The sequence below is a fragment of the Stylophora pistillata genome, chromosome 7, assembly GCF_964205215.1.
Source record: "Stylophora pistillata chromosome 7, jaStyPist1.2, whole genome shotgun sequence".
Classification (NCBI taxonomy): domain Eukaryota; kingdom Metazoa; phylum Cnidaria; class Anthozoa; order Scleractinia; family Pocilloporidae; genus Stylophora; species Stylophora pistillata.
Genome location: NC_142525.1, coordinates 31,575,193 through 31,592,281, shown reverse-complemented (window position 1 = coordinate 31,592,281; position 17,089 = coordinate 31,575,193). Strand labels below are relative to the sequence as shown.

Sequence of the window (17,089 nt, the reverse complement as noted above, 5' to 3'; positions counted from 1 at the left end):
AAACAGCTTTTCGTTCTGGTTACGTTGGTGCTACATAACGGTAACCTTCTCACTTCCGAGGAAGGAACGCATCGCCTTAAAACTTGCCTGGACTGTTCCTCGCAGTATACAGGACGTTGAGTAGGAACCTTACAAGTGGCGTCGCTCGCCAGTAGATTCAGCTCTGCAGCGCAGATTAAATAGTATGCATACACTTCGCAGTCCTCACGCAGATTTTACTCTATTTGTTCCACTCTAATAAGAAACATTTAACTTTTTTTCTTGCAATTTTCAATTATATATTGACAATAACCCTCGATCGTTCTGGTTTTGGTTTATTTCCTTCTTTTATTGGTCAAAAAGTCTCGCACCACCTGTTCAACCGATCAGATGCAAAACTAACTTCTGGAAGTTTTTCTGTCTTTACCTTGAGTTTTGCTCCAACTGGGTTGGTACTTCAGACAAGTAATAAATAATCCGTTCTCTTCAAAGAAATAAAAACGCATCACCATGAACTATATCTGGACTGATTATCATATTAGGCAGGACACTGAATTAGACATATGAACCTTGAAGGAGGAATCGCTCGCCGGTAAATTCGGTTCTGTAGCACAGATGATAGAGAATGCAAACACCACGAATTCCTCACTCAGATAGTAGTAATATAGTAATAATAATATAGTTTATTTCGGACCACTTGCAGCCTAAGGCTGAATTACTGGTACAGTTTTAAAAATATACACACTGGAAACCTAAATAAATAAATAAATACACACAATACTTTACACAGGTTGATACTTAACTGTAACGAAATTTTTAAAACGCTCAGTTCTGACAAGTGTGCGGTGAGAAGATTTGTCTGATCGCGGACACTTTAATTTGCGTTGTGCTGTGAAGTACCCGCTCATGAATATGGGGGTATAAGTGATGGCCTGGGCGAATTTTACGAATAAACCGCTCACATGCAGCTCTCTTTGTCCTACTCTTGAGAAAAACGTTTTATCTCCTTTCTTTGAGGAAAGTTTAGATTGTCATAACGAAAGTAATCCGTGATTACGCAGGTTTGCGTTGACTCCCTTCTTTGATAGGTGAAAACAGCTTGCGCCACCTCCTTACCCAATCAGATGCATAAGTAAATCCAATGGCGACCAATTGTAAATCCATACCCTCCTGTTTTCCCGCGCTTCAGACAGTTTTTCTCGTTTGTATTATGAGTGATCATGGACTCCTTGATAAATTTTCCCCTGCCCCGATTAGCCGTTGAGATTATCCTGCTTTTGGTTTTACCGCACTTAATAGAAAAGCGAAATCACTTGATATCGAACGAATCTGTTCCAAAATCAAATTTCGTAGGTTATCTCATCATACTACTCACAACTCGCAAATTTGAGCGTGGAACTTTTCAGCGCCTGGATCAAACCGTTCACAAAGAGGTTCCGTGTAATGCGGATGTTGTCATTTTTTAGCGACTTCATGAGCAAACAAGTTTCCCTCTTCCTCTGTAACAACAGCAAAATGTTCTTTCCTAACTTGAATCAACTTTCAAAGAAAACTTCCATCGCACTGGACGCAAGTTGAGGAATTTTGCTGCGATTCCCCAATTCAAGCTGATAATATTCGGTTTAAACCAATAACGCTCGAGCGAAAATTTATGAACGATTTTATGACTCATTATCCCACGGTAACATGATTTTGTTTCTGGTCTCGTAGTCTCCTCATAATATCTTGCTTAATGGCAATGGAGTAACATATACCCTGCCAGGTAAGTTTTATCTAAAAAAATTTTTTTTTTGCGAAAGGTTTTTGGTAATTATTTACAGGTAAAAGACCTGGTGAAAAACTGCTGTTACTTACTAGAGACCTTCAGGTTGCCAAATAAGCCTTGTCAATTCCGCACAACTTTATCTCGAAAAAGCTTGATGGGTGCACTCAACTTTTTTTTCAAGAGACAGTGAAATTTGTAGCAATATAAAGTGTAGACAACCACGCTGTCCTCAAATATTTCTAAGAAACTTCCCGGCTTGACCCCTTACCAAAAACATTTCTTATTTCTCTCAAGGATTTGTACACCTGTCTCATTTACAGCCATAAAGGCTGATAGTTTCCAAAGAAACTGTTTGGGGTTGCGTCGGTGGGGGTAACGAAATAATTTGGATATATCAACAAAGTTGTAATGGTAAATTGGCCACCGTAACGATTACAAAAGCTGACGTTTCGAGCGTTAGCCCTTCATCGGAGCGAATAGGCTCCGACGAAGGGCTAACGCTCGAAACGTCAGCTTTTGTAATCGTTACGGTGGCCAATTTACCATTTCAACTTTGTTAATATATCCAAATTATTTCATTTACAGCCAAATGTGCTTTTCTGGAGACAGAAACTTGGACACGGCTGGCCATTGCACTTTTATCAACCACGAAGAAAAGAAGACATCCGTGATTAGCCGACGAGACCTAAGTGTGGCCCTGTCGCTATCACTGTGGTGCTTATTTGCGCGCGAAAGACACAATTACCGTCAAGCCAACAGCCACTGGCAATACTATATGTCAGGGAAAGGCTCATTTCTTGGAGTCTTCCTCATCTCAGTAGCGCAACTCGAAAATCACCAGGTCATTTTTCTTTACAACGAGTTCATGTTTGCCTAAATTTTGTAGTTTGAAAACTTGTTAACGCCGTCTAAGCCTTAAGAACGACAATTGTGTATGATGTTATTGGTGCAACAAGGTATAAAAAAAAGAGCAGAAAATGGCGGTCGCTTCTTTCCGTTAAACTGACTATGGTATGATGTTTTACTTCTAATACAATGGCACCATAAGCCGATTAAAAACATGGAAGATTCTGTTCAAGTTTAACTTTGGTTCTAAGCCAAATTACTAATTAGACAACATAAATATACATTAGAGGAATTTGAGCATGCGCTCTGCCATCAATGTAGACTGAGAAATATTTCCACCGAATGACACTCCAGACATGTAAGACCACTATTTGTAATAATCAGAATGTTGAGAACTTACCTTCAACGGTGAATCCAACCCGCTAAATTGCCTTCATCAGTATAGAGACCTTTTATCAAGTTTCGTTCAAGCTTTTACCGCTTCATCACGAAATCTGTAAGGAATAAAGATGCATGGCGTTTTCAGCTAAGTTTAACCGTAATAAACTAAAGTCCCATACTTTCTAATTGTACTAGTCGCCATCTTCCATAGCTCAGTATCAAATGTGTTAGTTTTAAGTAGTATTCATAGTAGAATGGAAGTGTTGTGGGGGTTTTACCACTCGCTTGGCGAATTAACAAGAGGTACTGAGACTCTGTAATTTTCTTCTTTATTCTCCTATACTGCTGCTTCTACTACAGCTAATTTTCTCTCTGTTTCTCCACTGCTTATTTCTACTACTTTCAGCAAGGAGTGCCCCAGTATTAAATACAAAAATCACAGACATGTTTAGGTTAGCTGATCGTGGAAATTTCCAAAACAGGATGTTCAGTGTGGGTAAAACTCAAGGTCAGTTTTACCAACCCAAACATGACCACCTAGCAAACTAGTTATCCTCAACCACAACAAGGGATTGAAATGCCTAGCACGGTAAGTGCTAAGCCAAGTTCAATCACACACTAAAAATAAATAATCAAAACTATAGATTCATCAAGATAGCACGAAGGGGCGAAAAGGCGAGACTTAATTAAACAAAACGTAAACCTAAAAATACTGGAAATATCAATCCTTGAAAACGCTCTACAACAGAAGATCCGTACGGATGTTTTAATTACAAGAACGTCTTAAAATGAGACATTGATATTGGGGACCCCAGACAATATAATGATCGTTCCTATTTCCTTTAATTTCCACAAAATAAACAAACACACGAACTGGCGAACGTAAGGAGTTTGGGAATTCTCTTATTTCTCGGTACAATTTTTTGGTAGGAATCTCAAAATTCTACTTTGCGTGACCTGTGAAAGGGACAAAATTGAACTGATCTTGAGGGCAAAATATGTTTAGTTTGTCGAGTGAATCACTGAGATGAAATAAAAGAGAGATGACACCTCAGTTTTTCCATAATGCTTCTATCTCGCGCGTGGGCCACTCGCGCGTGGGCCACTCGCGCGTGGGCCACTCGCTTTTGCGCCGAGTAGTGCCATTGGTAGATACCAAAATAACGAATGCTCGAGCGCTCCCATTAAGAACTAAACCTTATGATCTTTCGATGCTTTGCAAGAGTCGGATGAACTTCTGCTGCGAAACAGGAAATTCAAAGTAGCCAGGCTGTTAACTAAGCTCGTGTAATTGAACATCCTGTTTACGCCAGGGTGAGAGTGTCCATGTGTGCCTTTACTTTATATCTTCATTAGTATTACATGTTTTCAGAAAAGAATGAGACTGTCTCATTGCATTTCTTACATCCCCGAGGTTTCACCTACTTTTACCGTAACTCCATCAACAATATGGAACCACCTGAGGGGAGTTGGAAGGAAATCTGAAAAGGTCTTATTCAGGGGCCATGCAGGCTAAATTCGACAACATCCGAATCCGGAGTTTTTAATTTGTTCTCTCATGCACAGCAAACTATGTCTTTAGCCGAAATGGGATGGCTATACGAAATTCGGAACTGTGTTAGTTATCCGATATCGCGGCATTTAATTTGCCGAGGGTTCAGTTTAGTCTGATTTCTGGTCGTTTAAAAAGTGAATGGAAACAGTATTTTTACTTTCCATTTATGACTGTTAATTACCCAGAAACTGAAAGCGGAATCTCTACCGAAAAGTGGCCCGTTTTCAAAATTGGCAGCAGCCCTTCTTTCACTTCTCTATACAGTTGTTTTGATTACTTTAAATAGAACGTTGCAATACTCTAGAAATAGTAAAGCGGATTATGGGCTTTTGATCGTATTTGGTTCAGTGCCAGTCTCTTTGTAATAGTTTTATCTTTAAGCATGGCTTTCCGTTCAACTTTCTATTTTTAATGGGTTTATCACTTTTAAGACATTGATTCCTTTCCTTTGCCGACTGAATCAAAACGAACTGCAAAAAGCTAACAACACTGGAATGAAACCAAAACGGAAGTCGAACTCAACATGTAGTATTACTGTGTTATGAAAGTGTCATTTTCCGGGTTTTTGCTTTAGCGTTGTTTTGGTCTCATTTATGCCCTAACAGACAGAGAATTACGTCACAGGAGACAAAACTTTAACTCACATTTAATAACCCAAGCTTGGTGTAAAACTGAGCTCTTAAATTTGTTGCGTATGGCTTTCTGGGAACAAACATGGAGGAAAACTGTCGACTGTTTAAGGAACATATGAAGTTCAAAGACAAACCTAGCATATCTTTAAGTCAAATAGAGACTATTCTGTCTATCCTTCAGGCATTTTACTACCACGCACGAAAATGACGCGTTATCCCCAACCGAATCTTCATCCAAAACTTCTGCATTTTCTAGATTAAGTTCTCCTTGATTTTCTTGGAGACCAGTTTTGAACAGCGTTTGGGGGTAAATCGCGCAAAAGTAATCCGCACTTTGATTCTACTTATATAATACGGTAGATTCAACTTATTTACGGCGATTGATGGGAATACTTCCGCAACGGCTGATACAGCTGGTAAGTTGTTTTGTCGAGATGACATAAGTGGCTGCATGCAGAGAGTACTGAAAAGAGGGGGGGGGGGGGTGGGGGAAGCTATGTATTGTGCAGGGGGGAGGAATCGATAACCTGAGGAATAAGTTATCCCCCCCAAAAAAATAATCGATAATTTGTTTATATGAATTGAGAAGATAATGCAAATTGGCTACCTTAAAGAATTTCTAAAGCTGTCGTTTCGAGCGTTAGCCCCGCCCTCACTAGAGCCTTGTCATTCTTTGCAGCCGCCAATTTATGTTATCAGCTCAGTTGTTAATACCAATTTATCTTGTAATACCCCCATCAACGCAGTTGATAGGGGTATTAGAGGGTATTACAAGGGTATTACAGTTTCTTTAGCCCCCTTAAATATTTTGATTGATTCACGGAACTATTACTTTGTTCACGGTTTGTTAAGATGTTATTTCAAACCCATTGTAAATATTTAGATTTTTCCGTGTAAAGGCCAAAGGTGCAAAAATGTTTTCCTTTCAAGCGGAAATAATGGAAATAATTATAGATAAACTTCACTGCAATATCAATGAATTGCTCAGCGGGGAGATTTTGAAAGCAACCTGGGCTATGGTAGAGACACAAAATCAACAATTTCATGGGGAGAATCTCTCTCAATCGCACACACCGACAATATTTTAGATTTCAATAGAGCTGTCTTATCATCACCACACACATTCTACCCGTGACAACTTTTCCTTCCTTCCTTCCTCTATGCAACAAGACTGACAGAGTAGAAACTGATATTGCCATCATCCAAAGAGGCGAGTAGGGAACAGAAACTCAAGAAGACAAATTAAAAAGTTCCCTTAAGCTGTTTCCCATCTGAATCGAAATCGTTCATTTATCTATTTTTGTAACTTTTGGTTGTACAATGGAAAGCGATATAGCCTTTCATTGAAACTATCAGTGGCAAAAGCAGGGTATATAACAAGCGCAGTTCGGCAAACGTTCATTCAGTCCATCTGCCCGTCCTGGTCAGATCATCTCAGCTCAGAATGGAGAATCCACAGACTATGAAGAGGGGCCCTTCTTACCAGACATCAGCGCGCTTGATATGTTGGTGTGTTTTCTTGTCGGTCGTTGTTTGTCTGTCTTTTGTATTCAGTGTCTATTCTTTCAAGCGTGTGTTGTCGCTTGATAAAGAATTTCACTCAAGAACTGAGACGAACAATTCAGGAGAGGAACGATTCGCCACTTCAGATAATAACGTGGCTGATGGAAAGGTTGGTGAACAGTTAACCTAGCCCTAACCAAAGTCTATTTCATCTAACCTAGCCACTGTCAAATCAGAGAACCACTTAAAATTACTCATCTAAGAGTTTCCAACGAAAAATAACTTGGAAAAAAGATGAATACTATGGCTGAGATACCGTAGATGTTTAGACCTGCCCCATAAATGCTGGAACGCGTTTTCAAGATCTGTCAGAGGCAGAGAGGTGCGATGGAACATCTTGTAATTATCATTAAAGAATCATCGAAGCACGCTAGTTTCTCTCGTAAATTGGTTAATTTTTTTTTTAACCGAAGCTTGTCAAGATAATTTGAATCTATAGCAAACATCATTTCCCTCAATAAGAAAGAAATAACTTAACACCATTTTAGTTCGCTAAGATGGAACACACCCAAATAAAGAGAACAAATAGAATTGAACAAATTTGATTACAGTTGGAGAAGATAAAGTGGAAATGTAAATGATCAACTACCAGCTTCCTATGTACTGAAATAAAGGTGTTTTTGTCAAAACTATTAAAGGAAATCATGATAGTTTTTCAAAATCAAGCCTACTTTGAATATATTGTTTACGTAGAAACGCGATTTGCTCGCATAGCTAAAAGTGTCTTTGCTCTGGATATTTTTTTCGTCAGGAGGTGAAAAAACTTGGTAGCAGAAAACATCGTTCTCGTAAGTCGACCTATATGTTTTACGTTGTTTATAGCAACATTTTTACGGACATCATATCATTCTTTCCTAAGTTGCAGCTCGCTTCCTGTTCGTTTATTTCTTTTTAAACGAAGGAATCTTTAATTGATTACGTTTAATTTCGTTAATTCATTTCCCCATTAATCGCGTCATGACTATATATTCTTGACAGTATATGACTGCACAGTAAGATTTCAATCCTTTCTTTCTTCTTTCCTTTCGTACACAGGACTCCCAGCGCAACGACAATCCTTGGTAAGTACGAAAGCGTAATCATAGCGCATCACTCCTCTGAAAGAAATGGCAAGCCGGAATCGTTCGACAAAACACTGCCTCACAAAGTGTTCATAATTATAGTTTGATGTTTCTGTGTTTATTGTTACTTTCATAGTGTACTGATCTGTGATACTATACTTTAATCATTACTCTATATTATACTCTACTTTAATCCTTATTATATATTATACAATACTTTAATGATTATTTAGTCTCCTGCCCGGCTGTTTTCTGATCTTGACACACGACGCGTCTTCCGGCGAGATTCATCAAAAGAATCGAAGGGGACTGGTGATAATAATGCTCAATTAGATCATGTGGCGTGGCGGCGGAGTTTGGCTGGCTCAGATTGTTTTCGTAACCGTTTTTTTTCTTTGCCAGTGGTGGAGGTGTTATTGACATCAAATGACGATTAATGTAAATTCCAATAACCAATACAGAAACAAAAACGGTATACAACCTTTCTTTTCACAATGTAAACGATTTAGAGGAGGCCGTAGCGAATTTCATAATATTTTAAGGAAATTTCAATTCGGAATATTAACGTAAAATCATTCATTTGCGTGTCGTTTCTAATACATGTGTGTTTTGTATTTGAAGGTTCCTGAAAACATCCTACTCTATGGCGATGGACGCAGATATGAACTGAAAGGTAAATTATCTGTACAAGATTTCCTTCAAGGAGTATTTTTGAAGACGGAGACTGAGATCTATTAAAAGAACCCTAGTCGAGGTTGCTAAATAGACCTTGTAAATGCCGCACAACCGTAACTCAAAGAAAAAGGTCAGGAAAACGAGGGATACTGGGTTCGAGTGAGCTTCTCTTTGGTCGAGAAAACGAGCTTATTCAGGGAAATATTTTAAACGAATCAGTCTGTCCCCAAATGGTCTTAAGTCCTTTCCTCTTGCTTACCAGCTTACAGAAAAAAAAATCCTATCTATATTCCGTCAAGAATTGAATCTGTCCCAGACAGAAATTGTTTTATCAAGTTTCCTCGTGAATAAAAAGTTCAGGACCAATATCATACCGACTGTGACACTTCTTTGTTTTGTGTATTTTAAGAAACGGATGCCATCACACAATGGACCATGGGAAACAACAATGGAAACAACATTGTTTATCGTCCCAGTGTGGGTCGTGTCGAGGTGATGAGAGATGGATTGTACTTCATTTACAGCCAAATGTGCTTTTCTGGAAACAGAAACCCGGGAACAGCTGGCCATCGTATTTTTATCAACCAAGAAGAAAAGATAAGATCCGTGATTGGCCGACAAGACACAAGTATTGCCTGTCGCTATCATGGCGGTGCTTTTTATCTGCGTGCGTATGACACAATTGCCGTGAAGCCAACAGCCACTGGTCAATACTACATGTCGGGGACGGGCTCATTTCTTGGAGTCTTCCTTATCTAGAGCAACTCAAAAAGCATTTTGGGTTTCTTTTTTTTCCTTACTACGAGTTAATGTTTGCCTAGATTTTGTAGTTTTGTAGTAATAATAGTTGAGTAATCATCAATTACTAACGCGTGTTAAAACCTTAAGGACGACAAGAAAGTAAGATGTCATAGATGTTACACAGCATGAGAAAGAGCAGAAAATGAGTCTGTACTACTATTCTTTCTTGAGGTCATTTCTTTTCTAAAAGCTGTTAGACACCATGATTTGATAAGCTACTTCTAAAGCAATAGCACTATACGAAAATTAAAAACATTTGAAGAAAATATGCTGGGGTTTACCTTTGGTTCTATGCCAATTTCAATAGTGGAATCAGACAACATTGCGAAATATTTAGAGCCATTTGAGTGAGCGTTCCTACCTTTGAAAAAGACTGGGACAGTTTGCAAGGGGTCAAACTCTATAATTACTAGACAACCCAAACTCGAGTTGATTACTCTGACTATTATCAAATTTCTACGCCGGGAATAACCTGTGAACGACCTCATCTGTTACATCTCGGTCAGATCAGTTATTTCATGGATACCGCTGAATGAATTCTGTATAGCTATAGGTACGGCTCTAAATCTGACAAAATGCGATTCCCTTAAGTGAGCTCTGAGAACGTGACTGAACTGATAGATCCATTTTAATTGATCGCTATACGTCGCACTTCTAAAATATTCGTTTAATCATATTACAAATACAGTGTTCTTCCTAAACGAAGACTAAGATTCTTACCTTTCATATATGATATTCTAAACTAGAATCGTTTTTCTTGCCATAATCAAACTCCTAGCGACCATTTAATTTCCTCAATTGTGTTCCCAATTTTCCTAACTAAATCTCAGCCTGACAGGCCATTTTTTTCCCTACACAAATCAGAGTAGTGGTTCGAAGATCTTAAGTCCAGTCGAGCTAAGACAGTGAGTCCAGACTATCGCATGTAACAGCAAGACTGTCGAGTACTTACCTCCAACAGCGACTCAAAAACGTTCGATTGCATTCCATCATCACAACAACTTTATAACCGTGCGTCGTCCAAGCCACTAAGGCTTAGTTAAACAATCTGTAAGAAATAAAGATGCATGGTTCGTTAAGGTTTTAGCGCAGTAAACCAAATTTACTGGCTATTCTGAGTGTGCCTTTACAGGAATTTCAAATGTTCAAACGTTCCAAAATGAGACATTGGGGGCTTCTGACAATGTTATAAACTTTACCAATTCCTCAAATTTGCACTCGATAAACAAACATAAGAACTCAAAAATGCAAAGGAGTTTTGAGATGATCTTATTGCTCGTTAGAGTTTTCTTTTAGTAGGAACCTCAAAATTCTACTTCGTATAACCTGTCAAAAAAAAAAAGAACCTTATTCAAAGCAGAATAAAAAATCAGCGACTTACAATTCTAAGTGGCCATTCACGGGTATTTTAATAATGTGAACATTTAAAATTAAGGGACAGCTGGAGCTCCAGTTAATATTATAATCTTTCTCTATTCCTTTAATTTCCACACAATAAACAAACATAGGAACTTGGATATGGTCTTTTTTCGTGATTGGTTTTCTTTTCTTACTTCAGTGGGAGCCTCAAAATGTTTCAACGCGTAAACCGTCAAAAGGACATCAGTGACCTGTTCTGGCGGGCAGAACATGTCTAGCTTTTTGTGTCGAGTCAAGTTGAAGCTACATAAGGATGATCTAAGTTTTGGAAAGTAGTTTATTCTCCCATGAGGATTTAAGCCTTAGGCTTCCGATTTCGCAGCTGAATGTTCAAACAACTGGGTAACAAAGAACTTTTTAGTAAGCTGAGTCACTATATAACAACCAATATGGCTACATATGAATGCTTTCTGAAATAGAGCTTACAACTGTAGTTTGATTCTAATCGGCCTTCAATTCATTTTCTAAATTACTTTGTCTGTTGTTCGCACGCAGTTTGTTTCGTTTCTGTTATTAATAAAGACACATCCTTTTCAGATGAGTACAGGTAAGCAAATTAACCCTTACTACCGACATAAATACTTCAAGTCCTTCGCAACAGTTCCGTAAAATCCACTACAACTATGGGAGACTAAGTTTTTCTAAAAAAAAATGCCATACTTTTGGTCGCAAAACTCATCGAAAGTGCTTAATTGAGGGAGATAACCAATGTCGATATCATTCTTTTCTCAGAAAAAATGTCGCTTTAAAGGAACCCGCTGAACTCAGCCTTTTTTTTTCCACAGGGCAACGACCAGCCGATGGAAGAGCAGAAAAGTCTATTCAATATTCTGCTCTCTGGTAATGAAAGCAGAATTTGATATTTGGCCAGAAGTAATCGGTTTCGCTTCAAAGCTTTTTAGGATTAAGGCAGCTTTTGTACGGTGTATGATCTGCTTTTTGAATCATTTCACAGGGGAACAGTTCTGTTGACGTGGCTTGCAATTTAGTTACCTCTAGGTGTAATGCTATTGTTATCATTAGATACCACAATACAACTCTTTACAAACACGTTTAATTCCTTCCAGCAATATTTATTGCTTGCGATATAAATTGCTGTTTGATTCTTATCTGAACTAAATCTCACTTACCCAAGCAAGCTACCGAAAAACGGAAAGAATATCTTACACATGATTCACATAACGCTACACAGGTTGTTCATTTTCTTTAGTGGCTTTTTCGCATTTTTGACGGCCTTTTTGTCACAGTAAGCGTCAAAATGTCAATGGCTTGTGTCACACTTTCCGTTGATGAAATAAGACTTACTTATCTGAAAATCGGCCCATGGTAAAATTGACAAGCGTTTCATTAAATGGACTACCGAGGTGATGTGACTCTACATAAATTGACATACCACACGACAAGATTTGACATAAGTTGACATGGCATGATATGACATAACCTCAAACGACATGCTTTAAAAAACCCCACACGACAGAAGGCAACATCACTCGTTATCAGCCAAGAGTAGTACAGGACTTGCTCTCGGGAATATCTGAGAATAAACTTAGGCTAAAGGATAAACTCAGACTCAGGAACTCTGCCAAATCGTGAGTTGAATACGTTGTCTACTACGATTCAAACTGAGTAATTCGATGGTTTCACCAATCCTTTCATGTGTTTCAGAACTAAGAAATGGCTGAAAAAAGCTTATCGTTTCTTGTCATGACTGGTTTTACATTCTTCTTGCTGGAATTGTCCTTGAATCCCACCGTAGCGAAAGGTATGTTTAACATTAACTACTTGTCTACCATATGCTGACATTTTTCGCCACAGTTTTTTCGCTTCCTTTCATGGCCGTCGACTACCGCTTCCAAAAATTATCAAAAACAACTTGAATACTTCTTAAATTACACAGTAGTTTTGCTTTTAGTACTTTCTCTGAACTTTTTAGTTGCGGCATAAGTAGGTACAAGTAGGCATAAGTAGGTACAATCTTAGGAGTGCAGACGATTTCTCCTTACCAAGATACAACACGGTTACATACGGAAGACATAGCTTAAGGTACATAGGACCTTACATTTGGTCGAAGCTCCACAAATCAATCAAAATGGCTGACTCTCTAACTGTATTTAAAAATCAAGTCAGTGTCCTTGACCTATCAAATGTTACATCGAAAAATAATTGTGAAAATTGTGAGTTATGTAAAACTTAATTTTATCAATTTTATATTGTTTGTATATAGTTTTTCTTCTTATTTTTATTATAATTATTAGTTTAGTCTAAGTAGTAGGCGTCCCCAATTAGTTTTTATTTGTAAAAACTAGAACGATTGACACGTTAATAAAGTTATTCATTCATTCATTCATTCATTCATTCATTCATTCATTCATTCTCGACCGTCGGTTCTGATCCATGTAAAAGTGAAGACAGCTTGGACGAAATTAACAATTATTCCACGAGCGCGCGTTGGATATGAGATGATAGATAGCCAACGAGGCGCGTAGCGCCGTGTTGGCTATAATCATCTCATATCCAACAAACGCGAGTGGAATAATTGTTTTATTAAAAACCCTACATTAAATTATTAAATTTTATTAAATTTTTAGCTCCCTTTCAATTCTAAGCTTATGCATACGCTTACCATATCGTAGTTTATGGTATATTGGCTCATATACCATAATGGCTAAGCCAATGAAAAGTCTTGAATTGCATTATCCAATGATCCAGTTTTTAATAATATCATTTATACGATTCTTCTCTATACTTCACACAGGATACGATGATGTAAACGAAGGACCTGCAAAGGTGAGTTGGAAACTTTCCCCCTTATCATCTCATATAAACAGGGCTGATATCCTGATGGCTGACTGTCTCTGTGCTGTGAACTAAGTGTTTAACGTACCTTTGCATGAATCAGGATTTTTTTGGTGACAGGAGAAGCAAATACAAATGTGCAGTAGATAATTTTAAGATCTTATGTCTCCATACAAATGCTCATATGAAACCAAAAAGGGTCAATAACAGACGTTTCTACGTAGTTAAAGTGATAAATATGTATATCAAGATTAAAAGCAGCCGAAATTAATTAATTTTTCTCTAGCGCGAAAACGCCCACGGATCGAATTTGAGGTCACGATGCAAATTTCTTCAGTTTACCCAAATTTGAAAATCGATAGCCACCCGAAAACTATGGGTAAACTGAGGCAAAACAAAGTTGCCTATTTTTCATAAAAGAGCTATTGTTTCTCTCAAGAGAAAAAAGGTTATGAATTTCTCGTGAACCCATCAATGCTCGGCCGTTGTTTACTTCAGTTGACGTCTAGAAAATTGTGCAGCTTTTTCTTGTTAGTTCTAAAGGTTATTCGATTCAGCACAAATCTTCTGTTATAATACACTTTTCGGCACAACACTTGAAAACAATGTTTACCGGCCGTGGAATTGTCCAAATGTCCAAACGCCAATTCACATGTGTTGAGAAACGAAGAACGGAACGCTCAAAGTACTCGAAAGTTTATCGAGCCGATGCAATCTACAAATTGCAATCACGCAGTACTTTACAGAGATTCGAGAATTCTTTACCTTGTTTCCTTTTTATCTGGGCCAGCGAAGTGTTTATCTCTTAATAAACTACTCATTTGGAAATTTTCCCAATAAGGCGGTCAAACGTTGGACATGCGCAAGGGAGTCAATTTGCCCTTTCAAAGGAAACCACGATACATAACCCTTGTCACGTAAAAGAGAAAAGAGAAAAGGAAATTACGTGTGTCCTGCTAATTTACCATTTTGTTTTCAACTTTATAAAAACGATACCAGGTTCTTCACTTTTTATTTGTTATTTGACAATAAATCCTTATTCCCCTGGCTCCGCAGATAGCAGTGCTAATCGTGACTAATCGTTCTAAAGCAATGTGACTTACTGCCTCGTGTTTTTTTCTAGTTTATATAAGACAAAATGTTTTTGACACTTCTGAAACACGCTGCCTATGATTAGCCACATCGCTATTCACACATACACAGACGTTTGACCACTGTGTTTCTTCACACTCTGCAATACTTTGTCATCACTCACCCCACATGCAGCTTATCGCGCATGCTAAAGAGTTACGGTGACGTCACCCACCGTAGTGATAGATTAGCAAAAAGCGCGCGCTGTGAGTTCCAAGAACGTTTCATTCTTGATTTCCGAACAGAAACAATGCACACTTGGCTTAAACGAAACAGATGAAATTAGTCTTAAGTCATCTACTGACCACAGTTTCCATGCTTATGTGGTGTGCTATATAATATTTCCTGTTATTGTCTCGATCATTTTTTTTAATCAACGCTCTGCCTAAGATGGTACTCAGTTCATCCAAGGATGAGGTCATATCTATGATCAGTAAGAGATATGTTTTGAAAAATTCTGATGGATTCGCCAACTGAAGGATTGTTAATAAAAGGTAACACTAATGTTTTAGGAAAGCATTGAGGAAATCACTAAGCCTATGAACGACATGTGGTACCGCAGAAATGGTCTCCAGTACGTGTCTCAAAAACAAAACGGTCCTATCGCGGGTCACTACCTTAAGATCGACGGAACATCTGTGGTTGCATATGCCCTTGGTACAGATCCAAAATGTAAGTAGATATTCAAATGTAAACAGATGTTCACAGCTTTTATCTTGGCGAATAAACAAGAGACAAAAACTGAATGTGAATCACATGCAGCAGTCAGTGTGGATGAGAAGCAAATCTTACCATGGCCATTTAAGAACAACAATTCACCTTACAGTCTCTACTAACATCTACAAGAAGGCTTGAAATTCAAACTTTCCGCTTTACATAATTCTTATCAATTAGTTTTTCGAATTATCTCCTTTCAAGGAAACCCTTAAGAAAAAGTCTTTACGCCCTCAGTGAATTCAGATGTTCACAGCCACCCCATTATACGCTTTCAGTGTGTGATGATACTTAATCTATGAAACCAAAAATCTACGTTCTGTGGATTGTTTTACTCAAAAAAAATTCCAGCTCCTGGAGACCAACCAGTCTATATCTATTGTCCAAACTCTGCAGTTTCTTATTCTGGTGTTGAGTGCATAATCTATCTTAATCTGGTCTAATCCTGTTTATCATTGCGCCGCCTCAGAGGTGGATCTAGGGCAGCACTATGTACCCTCCCTGAGATGACCCATCGCTCTCTTATGTAGCCAGTATTCTGCAAAACATTCTTTACGTCACCCGTCAGTTACGTCTTCCCTTATTGGTGCACTCACTTCTAAGAAAAATCTATCTTTTTTTTACGAAAACGAAAAAACAAAACAAAACAAAGTAAATCCATAAAAAATTCTTTACTGTCTTTCCATTAATATCAAGTTGTGCTATTTTTAACAGCTAAATTGAAGGTCCATTCGATGCTTAATAACAAATTAGAGAAAATTGTTATTTTGGAGAGTAGCAATGGTGGAACCGCATTGGCCATAAACAAAGCAGATGACACCGTCTTTGTAAAGGTATCACTACCCCCACAGGGATGGAACGTGAGGGTGAAAGAGGGGGTTGGGAAAATTCAAGTTAATTACTAAATATACCATTTACAATAGGAAAAATGCTCCCCATGGATTAAGAAAAAACGAAAAATATTTCAAACCTAGCATACAGAAAAAAAAAAAAAACAGCAAACAAACCAAAAAAACCGAAGCATTCATGTATCTCTTGGACTCTTTAACGCCACCTCCCCCCCTCCATCACTTTTCTGATGGCCCATCCCCTGGTGAGAATACTGAGTTCCATGAATATTTAAGCAGCAAATCTTCTTGGTTTAGAACGTTCAATTCCTTTTCATAGCCACCGAACTGAATTAGTTTTGCAAGGTTTTCAACCCATTTGGAAGTAGAATGAGATAACACGGATTTTTATTCATTTATGAACGGTGGGAATTATTAGCTGAATACAGTATGCGGATGCTTCCTAGAGACTTTCTAACAAATTAACTTGGGTCTGATTTTAGAATTAATGCAATGTTTCCTCTCCATTAGACTTTGTCGAAACCATTGCGCAGTCTCACTTCCTTGGATCAAGTGAAACGTGTTTATCCTGAAATTTTGTTTAAAGAGGTACCCAGAGAGGCTGGAAGCGAATTCTTTTATTTGAAGTCATACCTCAGTGGTAAGAGGCGGATTCTGGGATTTGACAAGAATGGTCTTCCAAAGAACACCAGCCAGGTGCAGCCAAACTCACTTGAAAGTCTTTTCCGAGCATTCTAATACCAACTGTGCATCATTAAATGGCGAAACTTTGAAATAAAAATGTTACCGCTGGTCTGGATAAGAAACCAGACCCTAAAAATGATATACCGCCGGAATAAATGTAGAAATACTGGGATTGGGAATAAAAACTGAACAAAACTAAGTACATTCGTCTCTTTGCTGAGTATATCTTCTTTTTCATC

The 17,089-nt window shown here is 38.1% G+C and overlaps 2 protein-coding genes and 1 long non-coding RNA gene across 9 annotated transcripts in view; 2 read left to right on the top strand and 1 right to left on the bottom strand.

The window, feature by feature from the left end:
• LOC148727455 (uncharacterized) overlaps positions 1-17,089 on the bottom strand; it is a 70,403-nt gene that overhangs the window by 43,631 nt on the left and 9,683 nt on the right. For all 7 annotated transcript variants that reach the window (XR_015989352.1, XR_015989353.1, XR_015989347.1 and 4 more), the window contains exons 4-5: positions 10,211-10,306; positions 2,991-3,084 (exon numbers count right to left, since the gene is read on the bottom strand). This is a non-coding gene — a long non-coding RNA (uncharacterized LOC148727455). The remainder of the gene's footprint in view (positions 1-2,990; positions 3,085-10,210; positions 10,307-17,089) is intronic.
• LOC111331828 (uncharacterized) lies at positions 6,537-9,526 on the top strand. The gene is made up of 5 exons (XM_088726924.1): positions 6,537-6,830; positions 7,473-7,509; positions 7,757-7,782; positions 8,404-8,455; positions 8,867-9,526. Exons 1-5 carry the CDS (start codon positions 6,603-6,605, stop codon positions 9,214-9,216), a joined length of 693 nt encoding a protein of 230 aa, XP_088583050.1. The 5' UTR covers positions 6,537-6,602; the 3' UTR covers positions 9,217-9,526.
• Positions 12,136-17,040, top strand: LOC148727456 (uncharacterized). The gene is made up of 6 exons (XM_088726925.1): positions 12,136-12,266; positions 12,343-12,439; positions 13,433-13,464; positions 15,117-15,276; positions 16,033-16,151; positions 16,677-17,040. The coding sequence occupies exons 2-6, from the start codon at positions 12,352-12,354 to the stop codon at positions 16,902-16,904; spliced, it is 627 nt and encodes a 208-aa protein (XP_088583051.1). The 5' UTR covers positions 12,136-12,266; positions 12,343-12,351; the 3' UTR covers positions 16,905-17,040.